The sequence below is a fragment of the Candoia aspera genome, chromosome 13 (genome assembly GCF_035149785.1).
Source record: "Candoia aspera isolate rCanAsp1 chromosome 13, rCanAsp1.hap2, whole genome shotgun sequence".
NCBI classification, from domain to species: domain Eukaryota; kingdom Metazoa; phylum Chordata; class Lepidosauria; order Squamata; family Boidae; genus Candoia; species Candoia aspera.
Window position 1 is genome coordinate 3,892,114 of NC_086165.1, and position 23,074 is coordinate 3,915,187.

Genomic DNA, 23,074 nt, shown 5'->3' on the forward strand with positions numbered 1-23,074 from the left:
TTATTGGGTGGACAATGCTGGGTGTGTACTGCTTGAACCAATGGACAAAAATGTCTAATTTGGTGGTTCTATTTGCACAACCTGCTTAACTGAGTCATGTGGGGGATCAGTATGTTGTGTCAAGAGGAAAAGTGGATCAGTTGACCCAGCCAGGTAATCCTAAAGGGATTAGATATGATCCCAAATAAACTACAGAGAGGATATCACAAAGAGGGCCACCACAAGGCAACTTTTTATATACCAATGTCTCTATCCAGCAAAGCATGTCCGTATAATGGATGACTATCCCCTATGCCTTTCATGTTTCCTCTACAGGCATCGATGTGATTGGATGAAAAAACAACAGCCATATTTTAAATTAAGAAGAAAATGCCCTTTTATTTTCCTGATGGTGGTAGTTTTCTTTTGCATGCAAATATCGAGTTGCAGGCCTGGAGTTTGGGGAACTACTGACAAGAAGCGGCTAACAGTAGAATTGCCAAGCCTATCCTGGAATGTAGCTTAAGACCTAATGGATTAGGTTACAACGTGCAATAGTAAATCCTGCATTATTTCTAAGCCAGCAGAGATACCTCAACAGGACTGGCCATGTTTCAAATAAATCAACGTGAAAGAGATGGTGTTGCTTCCTACCTCATACCAGGAGAAAACATTTAAGCTGCCTTCTTCAGGTCTTTCCATGTTCTGGATGATGCCATGCTCTGGTATTTGGACAACCACAAATTCGACATCGAAAGATGAGGAGTAAGTACTGGGGATATTCAGAATATCCATGGAAAGCACCTGGCTGCTCCCTTCAGTCACTGTGAAATTGTGCACCTCCAGAGGGACTGAAATGGGAAGGATCTCCAGGTCTACCACAATCCCTTTCAGAGCATCTACCCCATCAGCTGTAATATCAACAGTGAACTGGTCATTCTGAATCTCAGGGTTAGAATGCAGATAGAGGACTTTGCCTTCATTAACATCTTCCTGGGTGAAGGTCTGGATGGGATCCAGGCTTGGAGGTTCATCTGAGGCATGGTTGTGAGACAAAGCCACCAGAAATCCTGATTGGGGAGAGAGGGTGATTGTGTAGACAATATTTTGGGGTTCAATTTCTTCATGCTCAACCTGCAAATTGGTTGAAGAAGGAAAGGTTTAAGATTTCTTTCTTTCCAGTTGATTGCATTTGATTGTTAATGGACTTCCTTTCATTTTCTTTCTCCTCCCCACCTTGTGGTCATTACTGAACTGGAACTATCAGCTAGACAACATAGATTTTTCTCTTATACAGTGGCTAGATCTATTGGAAAACAGATACATGAGAACAAGACTGGAATTTTTACAGACTTCAGAGAACATCCCATTGAAGTCAATGCATCACAGTCTGGAGTAATTATACTGAACAGTGGGCTAACATAACCCTCAACTAGAAACACTAGTTTCCTGGGATACTCTTAAGAGGTGCCATTGTTCTACCTTGTCCAGTACAAAAAAATCTTAGGATCCAGGCATAACCATCCAGTACAATCTGTAATGATGTCATGTGTGTCATGGTGCTATTGTGCAAATGGTGCAATTGACACATGCAAGATAAATCACATCATTTTTCAGGAAGATGTCATGAGGTATGGGATATTAGTTGCCCCCTCTTGCCATTCTGTGGATGCCCACAGTGCTAGGCCTACAGTCCCTCTACACCTTGAATGTTTAGTTTTTGACCTGCTCATGTGGATGCATGCAACTTTCAACACACCCCTCAAAGTATGGCCCTGCACTTGAAAAAGTTGTGTAACCCTGATCTAGTCAACATTCTCCACACTGGGTGAATGGTAGCTCTCCAGGGCTCCCGATAGAGGTGTTTCCCAACCTCCCTGAAGATACTGGAGATTAAACTTGGATTATTGCATGTACCTTCTTGATGATAAGAGTAGTTCAGGAATGGAGCCAACTGCCTGAAGGCCAATGTAGCCTCTCCCTGGATGGAGGTCTCCAAAATGAGTCCAAACAACCATCTCATGGTGAGCTTAATATAGACTATATTAAACATCTGCATCTCTTAATATCCTGTAATAAGCTCTGGTGAGCTTAGGCAGCCTATAAGAACCTCTAGCACTTCTATGCCTCTATGGATTATGAGATTGCGATCTAAATTTATAATTTATATAATTATAAATTTAATTTATATAAATCCCTTAATTCTAAAAGACCCCTTAATTCTTAACTTCACAGAATATTCCTATTCCTCCTGCTTTATTATTTTAAGGACTTTTTCAGTCTTGAAGGAAAGGGAAGTAAGTAAGGAAACAAAAAATTTAGGGCAAGTGTATCTTACCAGCAAGTAGTCATTTTTAATCTCCATTGCTCCTCCTTGGAGGACGTGTATCCTTTCATGATGAACAATATTTAGTGGGTGAGGATGGGAATCTGCTAATATGGTAACTTTCAGTGTGTCCTCCACAGACACCTGGTTTGCTTCCACAGAATAATGAATTGTATCTTGGGAATTCCTGCTCCCGTTGTGATGGTAAATAATTTCTCCTGCCAGAAGGTCCCTTTTTGTAAAAGATGATACTTCCTGTCCACCTCGTAGCAACACTCCCCACATGGGTGGGGCCAGGATACGGAAGAGGATGTCCTGGTCATTCCTGATATCCATGTTGGTTTCCAAGATGAGGACAGAGGAGTCAATGACCCCTTGGCTACCTTGGCGAATGACCAAGCCAGTATGATTGATCTTGATGTAAGGGTCTGAAGCTTGCACTTCCAGAGGCGTTGTAATCTGGTGTAGGCCATCAGAAACCTGGAACCGAATCCAGCCATGATCTGCTCCTGAGTGGACAAAGAGGATTTTTTTCTTCCTCAAGTCATCTTGAGTGAAGTGATACAGCTGGCTACTTGCGTCATCTGCAGTGATGATGCTACCAAAAAGAATATCCTTTCTTACCAACATCAGCTGTGTATCTGAGAAGCCTGAATCTTCATCAATAAAGGCTATGTCTTCTGTGGTCATAAGGCGTTGACCTTTACGCACCACATTAAAGACCTTGTTGACCAACTGAACTGGGGTGTGGTCATTTACAGGCTGAATGGAAACTCTGAAGACGCCTCTCACCTCCTCAGTCTCTGAGTCAAAGCTTCCCTCCTCCTGCCTGATGGCTACAAATGGGACGTCATCTTCTAGGGTCTCAGAATCATCATGCTGGTACACAAGGCGGTCTTGTAGGATGTCTTCATTTGTGAACGTTGTTATGGTCTCCTCACTGGTTGCCACAGGCTCAGAGGTTCTCCAGATAAGCCTCCCATGTGTTGGACCGTCTATCACCTCATACATGTAGTTCATGCTGTTGACACTCTTGACAAACAAATAGTCCTTGGTAATGATGGCCTGCCCTCCTTCTAAAATGGACAAAAGGACATTAGTCAGGACAGGGGCATCTGGATCTCCCCCTATCTCTATTTTGTAAGTATATACAGGAGAATAATACGGTTTAGCCATGACCCGGAACTGGAAGAAATCTTCTGTCTCCTTGGAGTCTCTAACAGTTGCAATGTATCTCAGCTGATGACCCTGCAAATCCTCCTGCGTAAAACTTAAGCCATCAGCCAGCCTAGTGCCATGAAGCTCAAGATTTCCCTTTTTTGGTGGCTGAAGGATCACATAGTCGAAAGTCACTTGATGAGAGCCTGGTTCTTCTAAAGTTGCCTCCAGTGCAGCAGATGTGATGTTTTTTTCTTTCTCATTTTTCATCTGGAGTGGAACCATGGTTGTCATTCTGATGGCAGCCCTTTTAATTCTGATGAGGAAGGTGTTGTTTTTCAGAATCTTCTGGCCCACTTGGATGAGGAACGGCAGCTTCTCAGTCATGTCTTCTACTCGGTATTCATCATCAGTGCTAGCGTACTGGATGTGCCCTTGATCAACATCCTGCTGGTAAAAAGATTCTATTTTCTTCCACTCTCCACTCAGGCCTCCTTGCTTCTGGATTTCACCATACTGGAGGGGTGAAGTCAAGCGATACAACACAGGGACTTTTTGCTGGACTGCATTAACATCCACAGAAAGGTTGGCTTTGGTTATTGAAATAGTGTCCCCTTGTGGGACAAAGAGTCCTGTGTTGTTGCGGATCTGGATGTCTGGCTCTACTGCATCTATCCTCAAGGTGGCCACTGGACTCATCACCATACCATCGTTAACTTGGATAGTAAGGGTGGATACAGGCCCATGTTGATGGACATAGACCACGTGGCCTGCTTCCAGATCTCTGCAGGAAAACTCTTCAATTGGGACTCCAGGATGGAAGTCATATTCCAGATATCCTCCTTCCATTCTCCCCCCAAGCACTTGGAATCGCAAGCTGTCACAAGGGGTATCATCATCATGTGCTTGAACAATGTCTGGGTTGAGATGTTTTTGTGTATGTTCTAAGATGACCATGTGATCTCCATGTGGAAAAACCACTTCAGGAGCGTCATTGACTGGGTTGATCTTAATGGGTAGCAAATACATCTGGCCTTGCCACAAACACTCTGGAATATCTCCTCTGGCAGTGACAGTGACTTCCAAGAGCAGCAGATCCATGGGTTCCTCAGAACCATCATGAACATACTTGATTTTCCGATTCACAATGTCCAACAGGGTGAACTTCCCTCTGCTCCTGACTCTTGAGAGGTTTAATTCTAATTGCCCATGTCTTGGGTCTGTAGTGACGCTGAAGAGAACTTGAGATTGTCTGATGTTTGCACTGTTCAGGTCAATGGTTGGCCGAATGTGCCACCACTCCAAAAAAGCCGTGCCTCCTTCAGCAACCACAAGGGGACTGACGTGCAATAGTTTGGTGAAGTTGGTGAAGACTGGTGGGAGGCTAGGATCAGGGCGGCAGGGTTCCATGACAGGACCTTGCCAATTGTCTAGAGGAGAGCTTGTGGTGGCTTCATCCTGTTCATAAATATTGTCGTAGTCTGAGTACTGATCCAACTTTCCACAGCCAGCAGTTATATCCCTGGTAACAAGAGCATCTTGCAGGCTCTTCCTTTCCTCATTAATCCTCAGGTCCTCCATACAACCCACAAAGGAGTTATTGAAGAAGCTGTTTGCAGATATAAAACCCAGTCCACGCTCTTTCATTCTGCTGGCAGCCTTCTCGTTCAGACCACCAACAAGAAGAGGTCCTTGAACATCGAGGTAGCTATGGATCCCCTTGCTAGAGGTCTGTGAGACATAGTAGTCAACAAGGATCTCAAATTTTCGATGGTCTATGTAGACCTTGATGTAGTGATCCTGCTCATTGCTGAGGTAGATGTTATTGTGAAGCACCACAAGGCCGTTCCCTTTCTCTATTACACCTCTTAAGTGTCCATCAAAGATTTCCAGATAGAAGAAGTCCTTTTCCAAACCTGATTGATAAATCAGAGGGGCCTGTTTTACACTTGTGGTGATCACAAACTCTATGGTACCTTCATTCCTTGCATTCCAGCCAGGGAATGTGATATAAGAACTTGGCCCTAGGAAACCCAAAGGAACCTCAGGGCCAGCAGAGAATTCTTCACTGCATCCCTCACGGATGCCATGGGATGCTTTGATGCCAGTGCTGTTTACCAATGCAGAGAGGACATCATGATCATTAAATGTCACAGTACGGAGACAGCCCCGGAATGGCAAACTCACTCCTATGAGATATGACAATTCCAGGTCTCCTGTACCTGCCACGTAGAGCCCATGATCAATGTCCAACTCTTGAAGAGGCTCTGGAATTTCTGTGGATGCATTAAAGAGGCCATCCACAATCAAGACCATCTTGCCGTCTGTCACCAAAAGATCAACATCATGAGTCACGAGGTTGTTGAGATGTAGTTCTGCTGGGGACCTGACAGACAGTTCTCCTGAGCCAAGCTCCATTCTGGCCTGCACAAAGAGAAGATAAAAGATGGCATAATAATGTTGGGCACTCAGATTCCATTTCCTGAATGGTGGGAAAGCTGTGCATTTGCCAGCCGCCTCGATGGGGGCAAGATGATTTCACTTTTGCAGAGTGGTACAGACACGTGTCTTGGTTCAAACTTCTTTCTGAGTTAAATGTACACATCATTCCTCTTAAAACAAACAAACAACAACAAAAAAACCCACCCTGTTCTCCTTCTGGCATTCAAAATTTAGACATTTCCCCCTCCCCTGATGGAAGAAAACTTTGTTCTTCCCCCAGCTTAATTCTTAATTCATCAAAGGCTTTCCCGCAGTCCCTAATTGCAAGCTCGTTCCCCAAAGGACTCCTGTTCCTTCCTTTTTAGCTCTAAGCAATGGTGACAGCAGCAGAACGGTCTTGCAACAGGGAGGCCTTGGGAAATGGGAGGGTGTGTGGGTTCCCATGCTCCCCTGGGGGAGTGACTCTTCTCACCATGTCCTTAAGGATGAGGCTCACAAGCCAGTGAACCTTCTCAGAACTTCCTCTTCCAAAAGTGAACAAGGTGAGGCCATGTCTGGGAAGAGAAGGGGCTCATAGCAGGGGTAGTGACAGAAACAAGTGGCTCCATACCCATCTGGAGATGAATTGACATGGGATTTTGCCTGACAGAAGTTCTTCAAACGGGGGGAAGGCGTTCCTATTCTGAATTCCCTCAAACGTCACCCCTTTAACTAGCAACGCGTGTACAATTACACAATCAGTTGTACAGGTTCATAGAATTGTAGGGTTGGAAGGGACCACCCTCTGCATTGTGCAGGAAAATGAATTCAACCATCCAGCCTTTTCTTAAAACCTTGAGAAAAGGAGAACCTGCCACCTCCAGAAGTGGCCTGTTCCACAGCTGAACAGTTCTTAGGGTGAAAATGCTATTCCTTATATTTAAATGAAATCTAGGTAGCTGCAATTTATACCCATTGTTTCTGCTTCTAGTTGCTGTGGCAATAGGATGTAAAGGTTGTAAGGCATGGATGCATAGACTGTGGTCCAGAAGGTTCCAGCTGTGGTCCTTGGGCCTAAGAAGATTTTGAGGATCTAATCATCGCTAGTCAGTCCAAATGAAAGACCAGCAGTGTTATGACTGGATAAGGTAAGAGAGAATTGATATAGCTCATCCATTTATGGGATTTAAGGAAAAGGCAGCTTGTACTCTGGCTGTGCTGGCTTCCAGCTTTGACTGGGTTTTCTTCCATGCACCACTCCCAGGTGGTCTTTGATGTATTCCTTTCCCCCCCATTCCCGATCCAGGGAAATATTTTGCTGACCTGTAGGACACCGGCACGGAGCTCTAGAAGGAGGTAGTCCTTCTTTCCAGCAGCCAAGAAGAGCAGAGCACTGTGATAGCTGGTATAGAACTGCACATGAAGATGGATGGTGCTGTATGTGTGGACCAAGGGGGCCTCCAGGTGGCCATCTCCAAAGAAAGACACTGAAAAAGAAGCCACATTGAGAGAGGTTTTCCTCACACCTGACAACTCATTGCAAGGACCAGATGGGATGCACAATTATTATTTTTTTTTGGTAGGTTCAGCTAGGCATTTGGGAATGTTTCCTGCAGATGCAAGGGAGAACTGATTTTGTAAAGGGGCTGACTAGGAGAAAATCAAGGAAACTTCTAAGGGGTGAACACTGCAGTACCGGTCACAGACATTAGATGGGGAGATAACTCCACTGAAGACCAGTTTCTTGTACACTCATCCATCTCACCTCCAAGCCTAGGTTAGCTGTTGATGAAACGTTATTTTTTAGTTGACTGGATTTCCAATTACAAAATTACAGGTCTTGCTTAATTTGTGACAGAGCTCAGTTTTTCAGACCTGAAAGGAAGGACTAGTTGCAAGATCCCCCAAGGAGGACATTTCAAGTTGAACGGTGCTAACCAGAGAATCATCACACACCACGCATTTGGGCTGGAGTGGAGAATGCTTTTGTTTGAGGGCCATATTACTTTGATATGGTAGATAGACAAAAAAAAATGGGAGTGTTACATGCTCAAAAAGAAAAAAAAAAGATGGGCTTTCTCCAGAAGAAGTTGTCCCTGAAAACAATGAAACTTGAAAACTTTGTTATCACCAGCATCCCTTTGAGGGAGGGGTGGGTCTCTCAATTTGTCTGGCAGGATGGCAAATCACAGAACCCCAAGGTTGGACAGGACCTTGGAGATCTTCTAGTCCAATCCCCTGTCCAGATCAGGAATCCCCAGATCATCCCAGACAATTGGCTGTCCAACCTTTGCTTGAAACCCCCCAGTGATGGAGCCCCTGTGACCGCAGGAGGCAGAGGATGTCACCCATCCTACCCTGAGAACGGTCTTGTAGCTGAGCTCTTCCCACCCACTAAACTACTCCATGTCCTCTTAATGCCAAGCAATTTTCTCTTCTTGTGTCCTCTCCCTGCAACACATCAAACAGATTTGGGAAACAGATTCACAGACAGAAGGAAAACAGTGCAAGGACAGCGATTCATTTCAAGCGTGGGAGTCCTCACAGTACAGCTTACTGTTCAAATTCCAGGCAGAAGGAGGACAAGTGACCAGTTTTTTTTTTTTTAAACTGTTCTTTCTATTTACAGATTGCAGAAGAAATTAATTCTGTTTACATCTGATGTTGCAGATTTACCCAAACATGCACTTTAGTGCCAATATTGTGACATGAAACGCAACGATCCTTTGGAAGCTGCACTTTTCTCAATTGCGTACTCTAATTGCCCAGTTTTAAAGAACATGCAGATTTTGCATTTTGGGGAATGCGTGACAAGATCCACTTAAACAACCCCATGCCTTAGGACAAGTTGCTTGTAAAAAGGTGTGTGTTGGGAAGAGGGGCACCTTATAATATACATATTTTGCCAAAAGGAAGATCTCTACCAGATATGGACGTGGGATGATCTAAATTGAAGACTAGACATTGGAACAGCAGGGACAAACTATAATTTGTCAGTGATCATTGCCTGGATAAATGACTATGTTAGGAGATCCTTGTTTACTTGGAAATAAACAGAGAATCCAGAATGATAGATGTTTCAGATCCCATAAGATAATCATGTGCGAAGACACTGAACTCCAGCTTTGTCGTCCTTACTGTATGCCTGTTCAAATATGGAACAAAAGGACTTAATTCTTTAACTCATCTGAAAATAATATGTGCATTTCCAGCTTGCCAGTTTACAACTGTGGTGATTTTTCCCCCCACAATTACAAAAATCTGTGTTTTACAAAGCTGATCTCATAAAGGAGGAAGGTGTTTCTTTTTTAAAGGTGTCCTGCTATCTGGTGTCTTTCCAGATCAAATACAAACCCAGATGAGACCATGGATCTTGTCAGGCTTCTGCTACACCAGGAGAGACTATTCCAGGCAAGGAATGGACAAAGAGGAAAGCTGGTGAGAATCTCCCCACCAACCACTCTTTCTTTCTTTGTACAAGCCTTTGACATGTAGAAGGCATGTGCATGGAATGAAGTGGGCCCAGATGCAGTTACATGGTTTTTCTTACAGGAAAGTTCTTCTTGAGGAGCTAATCTGGCATCCTTTATAACAATCCTGGCCAAGCAGTAGGAACTAGTAGTCTACTAAGAATTGGCCACTGGTTTACTAGCAGATTATAGCCTAGACCAGTGTTTCTCAACCTCGGCAGCTTGAAGACGTGTGGACTTCAACTCCCAGAATTCCACAGCCAGCATGAAGCCAGTTGAAGTCCACACATCTTCAAGCTGCCAAGGCTGAGAAACACTGGTCTAGATTCTGTCCAGCTTTGGCCTGTAATTCAAAGCTTGTTTGGGAGATATGCACTTGGACAGGACCTTCCTCCTCCTCCCCCCCCCCGTTCTGGTAAAGATGTCTTCATAACTAGTTGCAACTCTCTCTGCTCCTATTGCCTTGTGGAATATTTTAATCTAGAAAGCAATGGGACTTTAAGATCCAGTGAAACATCGTCCTCATTTTGACATCATCTAAGGACCCAGATGTCACCAGGTCATGGGACTTCTTGCACGGCTTGAAGATTGACACTTGGGCTGGGCATCTGGTGTTCCAAACACCCCAGCCTTTCGTAAAACCAAGGGATTAGCTTTGCTTTCATCTGCAAAGGACATTAAAGGTCAACCTCCTGCTGTAAACACTCCGTTCTTCGGCAAAAAAGACAGCTGCAACCCTAGATTAAAAGAACTTGCATCTCCCAAAGAAGTAGAACCCACCTGAAACAAGGACTGCTTTGCTTTTTCTTAGCATTACATCTTTTTTTTAAGAATTAGAACACTGCATTTTAAAAACTCAGCAAGAACTTGCCTATCATTTTATATTAAAGTGTTAAAGAAGTGTATCCCAGTGTGCTAAAAAGAAAATTACTGTATACTTAGTGTTACACGTTGGTTTTCTATGTTTAATACTTTCCAGAGTTATTGATTTCTGAAAATAATTCTATTGGCCCTCTGGTGATTCTTTCTGTGAGTGTTTTGACATTTTAGCGGTATTCCAGATTTTAATTCATTCCTGAGAATGGTATCCTTCATTTTAGGAAAATAGAGTACAACGTTTTTCTTTTCCTGTCCTCTTTACAATCACAGGAACAAGAAGAATTTGAGAAGAACATTAAATTAAAAAAGCCCTTTTTAAATTTATAAGAGAGAGCAAAGGCAAATGCTTTCTGCTTTAATAAATGCTCATTGTCTGCCACTCTGGTATAAAGCTGACAAGCTAATATATTGATTTCCAGCATGTATTAAAGGAAGCACTACAAACGGTATGAAATTGATGCAGGAAAATTCGAAACCATTATATATATTTTTACTGAGTTCCCTTCAGGCTGAATGCGAACTGTGTATATCAAACGCCCGATAAAAATTGTAGCTCGCTGGAAGACCAGCCAAGGACTGTCATTTATAGCTCACATTTTTTCAAGTTGGCTGGCAGGCTAAGGATCCATTCCTATCTTTCATCCTCACAACAACAACCTTGCAAGATAGGTCAGACTGAGATGGTACCTGGCCAGAATGTCTTGATGGGCCTTTCACTGATCTGGTCAATTGTGTGGTACGATTTCAGTCTCTGAGATCAGCGGTATGTGATAGCAGAGTTTGGATCTTAGACCCCTTTTCTTACAAAATGGGCCTTAGCAGGGATAGCAGGGAAGGAGTACCAGTGTTTTTCAATTTCAGGGCTGCTGTGTGGTTCTTTGTCCCATCTCCAAATTACTTGGTCCCCATGCTAAGACTAGTGCCATTCCCAGCATCAAACCTCTGCTAGATCTTTCTGCTTCATCAGAGCATATGATGAGCATTGACAGTGCAACCAGACAAAAGAAACGGTGTCCTGTTTTCCAAGCTCCAGCCTGCACAGACAATACTGATAATGCTGTAGCATTAGTTAAATTTTAAGAACAAGATATGCATCTCAGATCCCAAGAAAGATGAAGGAGAAGTTGATGGAGGGAAGGAATTTTGCAAGAGACGAGCATACAAGCCCAGGACCCTTGTATATTTGATTACCATTGTATGCTGTTTTGTCTCCAAACAACGAACAGTCACTGCCATCATGAACTTCATTTGTACTGCTGGAAGTAGCTCATCCCTCCCACCCAAAAAAAAAAAGAGAGAAAGAAAACTCCTGAGACCAGGACCGAAGAAAATAATCCTTTGATATAGTTTTGAAGCTACCCCGCTAAAGTCAATTGCTCCCTCTGACAGCGAAGACGCAGATCACGAGAGCAGAGAAGAAATGGAGCCAGAGAGAAAGTCTTACTTGAAACCCAACAGGGATGGCGCACTTGCTTACTATTATGCTACTAATTGTGAATTAATTAATTAATTAATTATGCATTAATTGCCTAACGAGAGCCAGTTTGCTCTAGTGGTTAAGACACCAGGCTAGAAACCTGAAGACTGTGAGTTCTAGTCCCTCTTTGGGCACAAAGCCAACTGGGGGACCTTGGGCCAGTCCCTCTCTCTCAGCCCTAGGAAGGAGGCAATGGCAAACCACTTCTGAAAAACCTTGCCAAGAAAACTGCGGGGACTTGTCTCCGAGAATCAGATACGATTGAACGAATTACAAAGAAGAAATGCCTAACATTCCATGGCAGATCTAGTCATTTCCTATCCTAATTCTTAGTCAACTTTTCCTTCAGCTCAAGGTTAGTAAGCTGGTATTGTCCAATTCTTTGGACTAAAATTCTAGGAGGCTTTTTTCTTTGCTAGCTGGGGTTGATAAAAGTGACAGTCCCAAAGAACTGGAAGTTATCTGGCTGTCCCTTGACTCAGCCATTCCAAGTCAGACTGGGATGGGGAAGTTGACTAGATCTTTTTGGAAGTTACTAATGGTCTAGTCCGGTGTTTCTTAAAGTGTGATCCAGGGACCTCTGACCACTCAGGGGTCCACATAATCAAAATTATTTGCCAGATATTGAAGGTATTTGCAAAAATTTAAAACATTCTCACTCATCTCATTATTATTTTTTACTTGTTAAAAATATATAGGGTTTTTTCATGAAATAATTTTATGCTAATATCTGATGGGTTTCATATTGTTATTTTTTACATGATTCAATAAATAAATATTCTACAAATTTTAATTTTTAATACAGTCAGTATCAATAAATATAACCCACACAAACAAAAGTTCTTTGGGGTCCTCCATAATTTTTAAGAGTGGAAAGGGGTCCTGAGAGCAAAATGTTTAAGAAACACTGCTCTAGTCGATTTCATTCAATGGTGAGCGAAAAAAGGAAAGGCAAGATTGAGTAAGGGGAACTGGCTGAAGGAGAAGGGAAGGAGATAAAAATTAATCTCCTTTCATGTTTAACTTATTGAAAGAAAGAAGTGACCAGATCTTTGGAAACAACTGCATAATTGCTTCTGGAAGGGAGAGGAAAAATAAGGAAAGAAACGGAGTTATTTACCACTGGTGCTGTCCAGCCAGAGTCTGCAACAGTTATGTCAAAAGATGCCTGCCTTTTGCAAACATAGCAATCTTTTTAGAAGTGGTTGTTTCCCCCCGCCAAATCTCTTTGAAGACCTCCATTGATATATGTTTAATAAGTGTTTGCAGATGAAAAAAAGGGGGTGCCTTATTATTGTCTTCAAAACATACACACCCTTAAGATTGGCTGCATGGATGTTGTTTCTGCTATAATAAAAGATCCATAAATGGACAGAGGAAGATGTCCTAGAAAAAGTGTAGAAATCCATCTGGACCACCATCCATCTGTTCAACAGTGAATCAACCGGAGCCCACGGGTGGAACCCAATCAGGGTTCTTTGAATCGGGTGGAAGAGTTGATGGAATTTTGCATGTGCCTTTGAGGGAGTCAAATCTTTGACTCAGTTTGACCGTTAGAAGCTTGATGGATTGGCCCATCCATGGGGAAAGGGCTATTCTGCTGAAAGACAGGGTGTTTTAACAGGGCAGTTCCAGTCCATGAGAATGATGGCCAGGCTTTTGAGGAAGGGGCCAGCAGAAGTTTGTGTGTGTATGTGTGTGTGTGTGTGTGAGAGAGAGAATGAGAATGAAGATGGCGGGTGTCCCAGTGGAAATCAGAGGTGTGTGGAAGATTTCATTAAAAGGGTTCTTCAATTACCTATGAGTGCTCATTCCAGGAAAGCCACGCACACAGAAAGAACTTCTCATCCTGAAAGGAACCATCTGTTCTTGGCCATTTCTGGCGGTAGCCGCACCGTTTTCTTAAGGCAGAAAAACACATCAGGGAGTGGACCTCCTTGCTGCTCAGAACAACTGGGTCCTTGTCTGCCCGTGTTTGTGGAACGTGTTGGGAGCTAAGCCGCCCCATGATTTCCTGAGGCCGAAGGCAAAGCTGAAAGTTGCTTTCAAAGGAGGGGACGTCCCTACCCTGCCAACCAGGAGGGCGGCTTCTCTTCCCTTTTTTCAACGCGCAGAATGAGGAGGCAAGCAAGATGCGCTGTCCCATGAGCCTGTGAGGCCCCAAGTCCTCCTTGAGGCAGGCCACCCCTGCACCTTCTTTCCCCTCATCTCCCAAACCACCAAACTGGAATCTGAATGGGTGCCCCCCAGGTCCTCCTGTGGGGAGAAGGGCTGTCCTTCAAGAAGATCCATCTCAGCAGGCTTCTAGGTCCCCTTGACAGCTGTGTTCCCTGGAAGAGGCTGAGGTGCATACAGTGGTGTGGTTGAAAGAAAGCGGTGTTCAAACTGGCGTTGCAATTTCTCTAACATTGTCTTCCCCTGCAAAACAGCTTTCTGTTCTTGGACTTCTTAGAGAGCTTGGGGATATCTTTTGGGGGGAGGAGCTTTGAGTTGACTCCACTGGTGGAGGTGAGGGATGGGGCAAGACTGGTGATCTTGCTTTCCATGACTCTTCTTTCTGCCTCGCTTCAGCCTTCCTGGATGAGCACACTTCCCACTGGGAACAAGCTCCCCAGAGGAATTTCCTCCCATTGTCTCTTCTCGGGCAGCCTGGGAGGCTGGAAGGAGAACTGTCCAGTAAAAGGAAGGACATACACAGCTTCCCCTTGGTTGCCTTGAACCTAAAGGAGGGCTAGCATTCAGTCCCTGAGAATTTCCCCAAACTTTTCTTTGAAAGATATCTCAAAAGCAAAAGTTCTACCACAAGGAAGAAGAACTGGCATGAAAAACAGCAAGGAAGCACTCAGAAAAAATTGCATTCAGATATTTGGATGGTCATCTACGCATAGAAGTAGTCTCAGCTGCTGTGATGATGATGCCTCTTCCATACACTCAGTAACCCATAGCTGGATTGTACACAAACCTTACCTCACCTCCTATGGCTATTTTAACCCTTCCTCCCTCCCTCCCTCCCTCCCTCCCTCCCTCCCTCCTTCCTTCCTTCCTTCCTCCCTCCCTCCCTCCCTCCTTCCTTCCTTCCTTCCTTCCTTCCTTCCTTCCTTCCTTCCTCTCTCCCTCCCCCTCCCTCCCTCTGTCTCCCTCCATGCATTAATCTGGGGAAGGGTGGGGTGGGACACCCACTGTTAAAATTAATTAAAATTTGCAGATTGTGCCAATAGAATCCCTGGGTCTTTAACTGACTTGTTAAGTATGTGCTGTGTGACTTCAGACAAAGTATTCTGATTTTTTAAAATATAATAACCAGAAGACACATCCAGTTCCAGTGTGTCACCATCCTAAGTTTCCGTATCTCTTCTATCACGCAACCCTAAATTCTTTAGGCCTAGACTGGTACCCTGCTTCCTTTCGGCTCCTAGTAATTTCCTCACTCCTCTTTTCCCCCATCCTTCCTTTACCCTTCTGATGAATCACCTCTCAGATATTCTGATTCTCAGTCCTTCCTCTTGAATGGTATGCTGATCGTAAAACCGCAAGAACCAAGGATGTTCTTTTTCTCACAGTGCACAAACTCTATTCTTTTAAAAGAAAAACAATTCATTTGTGAAGCCGTGATGCCGTCTTCTTCCAGCAATCCACCCGTACATTGGCTCATTCAGCTTGCCACATTTTGTAGCCCAGTTAAGATAGTGCGTCCCAGAGCGCAATGGGTCAAAAGACGGATTTCCACCCTTCCTCATTAATTCGTCTTTTGATGACACATAGCTGAGATGCTTCATGGAATCTCCAGGACCAGAAGCCATGCATCTCCCAATATTGGCTGCCCACAGAATCATTACTGCATGTAAAATGTTGCAGCATCCTGATATTGCTAATATGCTGATATTACCCAACACTAGGAATGGGTAATTTATGATTCTCCAGATGTTATTAAACCTCTATCAGCCAGTGATCAGGGTTGAGGGCAACTGCAGTTTAATCACATCTGGAGGGTGTCAGATTCTCTTCCCTTGCCCTAAATCTTCAAGAATTGCCTAACCATTTAGAAGGAGCCAAAAAAAAAAAAAATCAATATATAAATGAAAAAAGAAAGTGGGAAAAAAAGATCAAGTGGGGATTTGGGCTATCATCCAGGAAAGAGGGACTGCACTATTTTTTTCCATAAAAGCAAGACCAGGACCCATTTCAGAGCAGGTGACTCAAGATTTCTTCCAAAGACTTTTCTTTTTACTTGGGGAAGAAAGAATGCCTCCATTATAAGCAGACAAAGGAACGTCCTGAAATTATGGATCCCAGTGTTTTCTTTTAGGAAAGCCAAGCTGGAATTCTCAAAGGGAAGCTAGATGGAGGAGAGGAGAGGAACAGCCACATTCCTGAGCACATCTGGCCTGACTGAGTCTATTATTTGTGTGATCTTTACGATTATTTGTATGATTCTTAAGGAAGAGCAAGGCTAAAGCAGGAGGAGCAGAAAATAAATATGCTAGAAGAAGTCCAGCAAATCATTCTTCCAGAAGTGGTTTTCACGGGTCCTCTGAAATGGCGGCTTTGCATTTTCAGGCTGCAGATCCCTGAAGAGAGGATGGCATAAGGATTTTGCCCACCTCCTTGCTCAACAAGGACAAGGTGGCCACTGCCTCCAGGAGACATTGACTAATTGTTGACTTTCTAAGTTGACTTTCTTCTCCTCTGAAAGAAAATCTGAAATTCATCTGATGGGTTGGGTTGGGGGGGAGACCTTGGAAAGAAAAATGCAAGAGCATTTCTCTGCACCAACCTACTTTTCTCCTTCTCCATCCAGGAGTGTCTGCAGGGTGTGATCTGAAGAGGGGGTGGTGGTCAAGGATTTGACCCCAAACCAGCCTTCTTCTGTGGCTGTCCTTTTAACAGCAAGCCAGCAGTTCTATTCCCTCCCACCCCCCACCCCCCTTCATGTCTGGAGCAAGCAATGTTTGGAGACCTCTTGATGTAGGGAGGACTTTATAAGGTAGAAAAAGCTTGGTGTATTCTGAGCCAGCTGTGCATAGGGCCAAGTCCTTCAGAAATGCAGGCCCAGATGGACGGAAGAGGGCTGCCTGATCCTTCCCCTGGCAGAGTGGTGGGGTGTGCTTCTGGAGAGCAGAGAAGGAGAAGAAGTGGGTTAGTGCAGAGAAATTCCCTTGCATTTTTCTCTCCAAGGTCCCCCCACCCATCTATCAGATGAATTTCAGACTGTCTTTCAGAGGAGAAGAAATTAGTCAGCTTCTCCTGGAGGGAATACCACCTACTGTTTGTTGAGCAAGGAGGTGGGCAAAATCTTTATGCCATCCTCTCTCCAGGGATCTGCAGCCTCCTTGGCTCCTCACCCTTCCAACTGGTCCTCAGGAAGACTACCTGGAAGGATCTGATCTCCACACAGGATCTTTTTCAAGAGCGGTATTCCTAGGGATGCTCATCCTTCAGCAACAGCTGGAGGATTTCTCCTGGACTTGGAGAACTTCAGAGATTCCTCCACAAATTTGGGTGGAGAATTCTGAAAGACCGTTTGTGGGCAAGCTGGAATCTAGTTACCAGAAGGGGTGGTGGTACTCAGGTTCAGTGAAGACAGAGGAAGCTCTGAGACCCTCCCCTAAATTACATTTTTCTAGTTCCTCTGGTTCTGTTTCAGTACAAAAACATCTTCTTTTGAGGAATGTGTTCCCTTCCCACTTTTTACACATGGAAAAAGGCTCAATTATATATTAACCCACCAGGGACCAGCTCTGAGCTTCCCACAGCTGCAGCTTTAAAAAAGGGGCTTTTCATTCCCTGTTTTTAGTTTTCATTTACTCTGCCGCAGAAAGGTATGAACTTAAGAAAGGAGAAGCTTGTTAAAAATGTGTAATATTAGGGGATTTAGCTGGCAACTCCCAGCTAGTACAAACAGACTTTTCTGGGCCTTTCTTCCAATGTGCAAGTTAACCATGGATGTTTGCAGGCTACATACACCAGGCAGGACCCGAGGTGCAGACTGTGCAGGGAGGCCTCAGAGACAGTCCAACACACAGTGGCAGGGTGTAAGAGGCAGGCAGGAGCAGCATACACTGAACGGCACAACCAAGTAGCTGGCATTGGGTACAGGAACATCTGCGCAGCGTATGGGCTAGACCCTGCCAAGTCCAGATGGGAGACTCCACAGAAGGTCATGGAGAATAGCAGGGCTAAGATCCTGGGGGACTTCCAGATCCAGCCAGACAGGCAGGTACCGGCCAATGAACCAGACATCGTGGTAGTAGACAAGGGCCAGAAGACAGCGGTGGTGATAGATGTAGCGGTGCCAAGGGACAGCAACATCAGGAAGAAGGAGTACGAGAAGCTGGAGAAGTCCCAGGGCCTGAAGGAGGCACTAGAGAGGATGTGGAAAGTGAAGGCCAAAGTGGTCCCAGTGGTGGTAGGGGCACTCAAGACTCCCAAGCTGGGAGAGGGGCTGCAGCAGATCCCAGGAGCAACACTGGAGCTCTCTGGCCAGAAGAGTGCAGTGCCAGGAACAGCGAAGATCCTGCGCAGAACCCTCAAACTCCCAGGCCTCTGGTAGAGGACCCGAGGTGGTTGAGGAAGACACATACCACCCATAGGGGTGGGAAGGGAATGTTTATATTTGCAGTGTTTCAAATCCATCCTGCCAGGGAACAAAGCTGGCATTCAGGATTATGAAGCAATTTACTGAAGAAGGGTGGGAACACATGGCAGTCCCTAAAAGAAGTCACAGAAGGGAATCCTGCCCAACCAAAATGTTGGCATTCATGTTCACTCCCTTCTTCAAATTGCTTATTGAAGCCAATCCGTCTCCCTGCCCAGTTGGCTCCCCAGATTTGCTATGAGAAGATTCACTCCCTTCCTAATAGCCTGTGAGCCTGTCTTCCCTTCGTTTCTATCACAAGATGCTAATTTCCGTCTTTCATCCAGTCTGTAAATAAAACGGTTGCAACCACCGCCGCCACCACCTCATGTGTGTTACCGCTAATGATAATAGGCCTTTTTTTTCCTGCCCAGAGCAAAATTTTGATTTGGCAGCTTGGATAAGAGAGACAAAGACCCCCATTATGGAGAAAGAGACCTCGAGCAGTTTGTTTTGAAAAGCCAGAACCCCCAGTGTGGGTGGGGTATGTGGGAGATGGTGAAGCTGAGCTTTTGATAAATGGGTTGGAAACACACTTCTTCTGCATCCTGACTCATCTGGAGGGTCATAGATTAAAATTTTTAAAGAAATGCCTGCCTTATCAGAACCACCTACAGGTAGGCCTCACTTAACGACCATTTGTTTAGTGATGTTTTGGACTTACGATGGTGCTGAAAAAATGGCTTGTGACTGGTCCTCACACTTACAACCATCAGAGCGTCCCCATGGTCATGTGATCACGATTTGGGCGCTTGGCAACTAGTTCACATTTATGACTGTTGCAGTGTCCTATGGTCACGTGATCCCCATTTTCGACCTTCCTGGCCGGCTCCTGGCAAGCAAAATCAATGGGGAACTGTGTGATTTGCTTAACGACTGCTGCAAAAAAGGTCGTAAAATTGGGTCAGATTTGCTTAATGGCTGCTTTGCTTAGCAACTGAAATTCCGGTCCCAATTGTGGTCATTAAGTGAGGACTACCTGTATTACAGTTTTGTACTGGATGTTATAGTCCCAAATATGAATATTGCACTGGTTGATTTTCAGTTATATATGGATGGTTCTTTCCCCCACTGCCTGTGGAAGCTGACTGCAGTTCGTGGTGGGGAGGGAAGTTGTCTGCTGTAAAGCCCCCCCCACCACTTTTGACAAAAACTAGCTTCTGATTCAAGGCAGAAAAAGAGCTAATACTGTGCCTTTCTTTCTCATAGTCACTTGTTTTTTTGGAGGTCCAAAGAATTGGAAGATGGGATCAGGAGTCCTGGGTGGAACTTGAACGATCGCAGAAATATAACAGGAAATTTGGGGAACAGGAAGGTTAAGGAGGCCCATGATCACCCAGGATGGATGGTGCTGAGTGGTTGTGAACACTGAAGCATGCTTTAAAGGAGGGGGGATGAAAGGGTGCGTGCTTCTGCAATGCAGTGCAATCTTTTGGAAGAGGGTGTGGCCGGCTGAAATCTGGGAGCATACCCCATGCAACTTTTTTTTTTTTTGGCCATCCCACCGTTTTGCCCCCTCTCCTCTAGGAAAGATTTGGAAGCCTCAGGTACACTGTGGAACTGAATTTCAAGTTAATGGAGCCATGGAGGGCAGGCTAAATCCTACGGCGGATCTGCTAGAGAGGAAATCAGGAGCATTGCTCTGCCTCTTTGTTGACATGGTGTATTGACCAGGCTGCCAAAAACCTGTTGGGGCTACTGCATTGCCTCTCCACCCACCAAATGAAGCCGATGGTACACACACACACACACACACACACACACACACACAGACCCCTACACCCTTGCAATCTAGACTCAGGAAGATGAAATCCGAAGGACAGCCTCTCTTTTTCTTCTCTCCTGGACCTCCCAATGCACGTTCCATGTTTGCAGGGCAGACTTGTCCTGCTCCACAGCAGTGACACACAACAACAGCAACTGCAGCCAGTGTGAATTGTCCCACTCAGCTGCTGAAGCTCGTCATATCGTCCCTCCTTGATCAGATCCAGGCAGCTCCCTGAGTAAAGGCTTCCCCCTAACCCCCCAGGCTTATCTATAGCATTCTGGGGACTTCTTTGATTGAAAAATGGGATCATTGAAATGCTTCTTTTAAAAGCAAAGCATAAAATAAAATATTGCTGGATGGCACTGGGAAAGAGCTGGGGAGTGGATTGTTTAAGGTTGCCTAAAAGGGCTGAAATGTGAATCATGGATGCCTCAATTTCCTGTTCAGTCTGTGATTCCAAATATATGCCAGCAGGATTAGGGCTTCCCGAGGATTTGCATAACATTTTACTGCTGGGGAAATCCAGTGCTATTTTCTTCTTTTTAGTTTTCCTCCTGCCTTTTTTTTTTTTTTTTTGCATACATCTTCTTTTGCCTAGCAGCTGCTTTTCTTCCTGCAGGGATCAGAAGTTCTGGCAGGAGTCCTGCACCTGCACAATTGTCCAAGATACTTTTACGAGGACTGCCGAAACTCTCTCTTGTGGCATTTCCTTTAGTACTTGACTGAGCCAGATGCAGAACTAGACTATGCAAACACCATGGAAAACAGCCCTGCCAGATGGGGTGTCTGTACCATGGCCAGTAAAGTCAATTCCTGATTCCCAGGGGGAAAAAAAACAAATCCAAGCAAAGGGAAATTAAAAAAAATGAAATGAAATGAAATAAAATAAAATAAAATAAAATAATAACAAAACGAAATGAAATAAAATAAAGGCACTTTAATAATTCCTTGCTAGCCAAAACCAAGCCAGCAGTTGTAGACTACAGTCAGTTGCTCTCAACCAATCACTGGCAATTACCAGCAGAAAACAAACCACCTAGGCTGGCCGGCCCGTTTTTTGCTGGCAAGCCAGGAACAAGATGTGTTTTTGCAGCATCTGAGCGTGTGCAATGACGTGCAGTGGCCTCCTGATTCAGGCATCTAAGGTGGGGCTTGCCCAGTGATGTCTCTGTGGGGCGGGGCTTCCCACGCCTCATCCCACTTTGCTGCGGACCACTCAGATCACGTTATATCCTGCTTGGTGTTGACGTAGAAATATGGTTGCACTTTTTTACAAATGAAAAATACCTCAGCAGACGCAAACTGCCCACTGGAGTTTAATATTCAGAGAAATGAGAGCATTAAGGGAAGGCCTAGTGATGTAACACATGACATCAAAGCTTGCCTATTTAATGCCTGCACTATTAAAACAATTACGGAAAAGAATGCAACAGGAATCTAATTTTGGAGGTGAGTTAAGACCACCCTGGGCCTCTGAGTGCCCTGCTGGGGCACCCCTCTCCAAACTTAGATTAAAACTCCGCTGAACTTAGATTAAAATTAAAATCCATTTCAAATTAAGCTCATTAAATACACGATATGATTATTCTCAATGTGTTTAATGGATAGAACATAAGAGGCATCTGCTTGGAGGAGCAGTTTTATTTTTTAAGGGAGGGGAAACTACCCCGGGGCTTTGAAAGTAGCAGGGCGAGACTTTTCAATATTCCCAAGCTTAACTTTTCACTTCACATTTTCAGCTACAACGGCTGGCATCTCTGAGAAGAGTGAAAAGGGAAAAAAAAAAACCCAACACCCTGGAAAATATGGAGAAGCTTTCCGGATTTGCCCAGACGGACTGCTGCTCTGTTTTGCATCACGATGACACAGGACACTCTGCCCCTTTCCATCCTGTTAATTAAAAACAGCTTTTCCTGTTGGGGAAAACTGCCAGGGAACAAGAAACTGGCATGGCGGCCTTTGTGGTTTGGGCCACAATATCTAGATTTTGGTGCCCTTGGATAAGAATATCTGGAGTTCTGCTATGTGGCTTCTTGTGATGGGGGTCGGGGTTTTCACAGCAACCTGGGTTCAGGAAATGAATTTTTTTTCCTGAAGATTTCATGATTTCAGGATGCTTTAGATAAAAATGAAGACTCCCTTGTTCCATCCTAGCTTGACAGCCAAGGAACCCTTTCTTTCTTTGAGTACTGCCTCTTGGACTTTCTTTGACTACTACCTAAATCTTTTCTGCTCTTCACGGACTAAGTGTTTCATCCGCAATTGCCACCTGCCTTCCCCGCCCCTTTTTTTTTTACAGTCAGGAGTGTTTCTTCTCGTTGCTAAAGATGTAATGATCAGTGGTTTAAAAATATATCTCTGCAGCCAGCAGGCGGTGTGGCACAAGCTGTATGGTGCACGGCACGCAGAAGGAATTTGCACCAGGAAGATCAAGAAATGTAAAAGTTAGAATGCCGGGGTTTTCCTGCCTGTTCGGGGGAAATAATCTGAAAGCAATTCCTTTAGAATGGTGAAAATTCTATGCCAAGGAAGTGTTTGCTTATGGAGAGGGAAATGGAAGGATTTAGGGCGGTGTTTCTCAACCTCAGCAACTTTAAGATGCGTGGACCTCAACTCCTAGAATTCCCCAGCTAGCATGCTTTAAGATGTGTGGACTTCCACTCCCAGAATGCCCCAGCCAGCATGCTTTAAGATGTGTGGATTTTGGCTGCCATCATGAGAAGTTGACACCCCCAATGGACACCCCTGAAGAGGTGGCTGAGGCTGCCCTGCAGGGGTCTGCCACCTGTTTTGATTTCCCACGCATCCATTAAGTCCCGAAGAAGACCTCAGGAGGCCGTTCCATGCCTGGGCCTTTCTGGGAGAAATGGAAAGATGTGGCTGAGAGAACAATACGGTTGCATCTTCCACTTTCCCAAACCATCAAGTCAGCTCAAAAACCTTGCCCAGAGAAATATGAAAA

At 44.6% G+C, this 23,074-nt stretch overlaps 1 protein-coding gene across 1 annotated transcript in view; it reads right to left on the minus strand.

Moving 5' to 3' along the window:
• CSPG4 (chondroitin sulfate proteoglycan 4) overlaps positions 1-23,074 on the minus strand; it is a 64,653-nt gene that overhangs the window by 18,124 nt on the left and 23,455 nt on the right. The window contains exons 2-4 of the mRNA XM_063314464.1: positions 7,208-7,371; positions 2,318-5,887; positions 634-1,113 (exon numbers count right to left, since the gene is read on the minus strand). Coding sequence (XP_063170534.1) covers positions 634-1,113; positions 2,318-5,887; positions 7,208-7,371 — 4,214 coding nt within the window. The remainder of the gene's footprint in view (positions 1-633; positions 1,114-2,317; positions 5,888-7,207; positions 7,372-23,074) is intronic.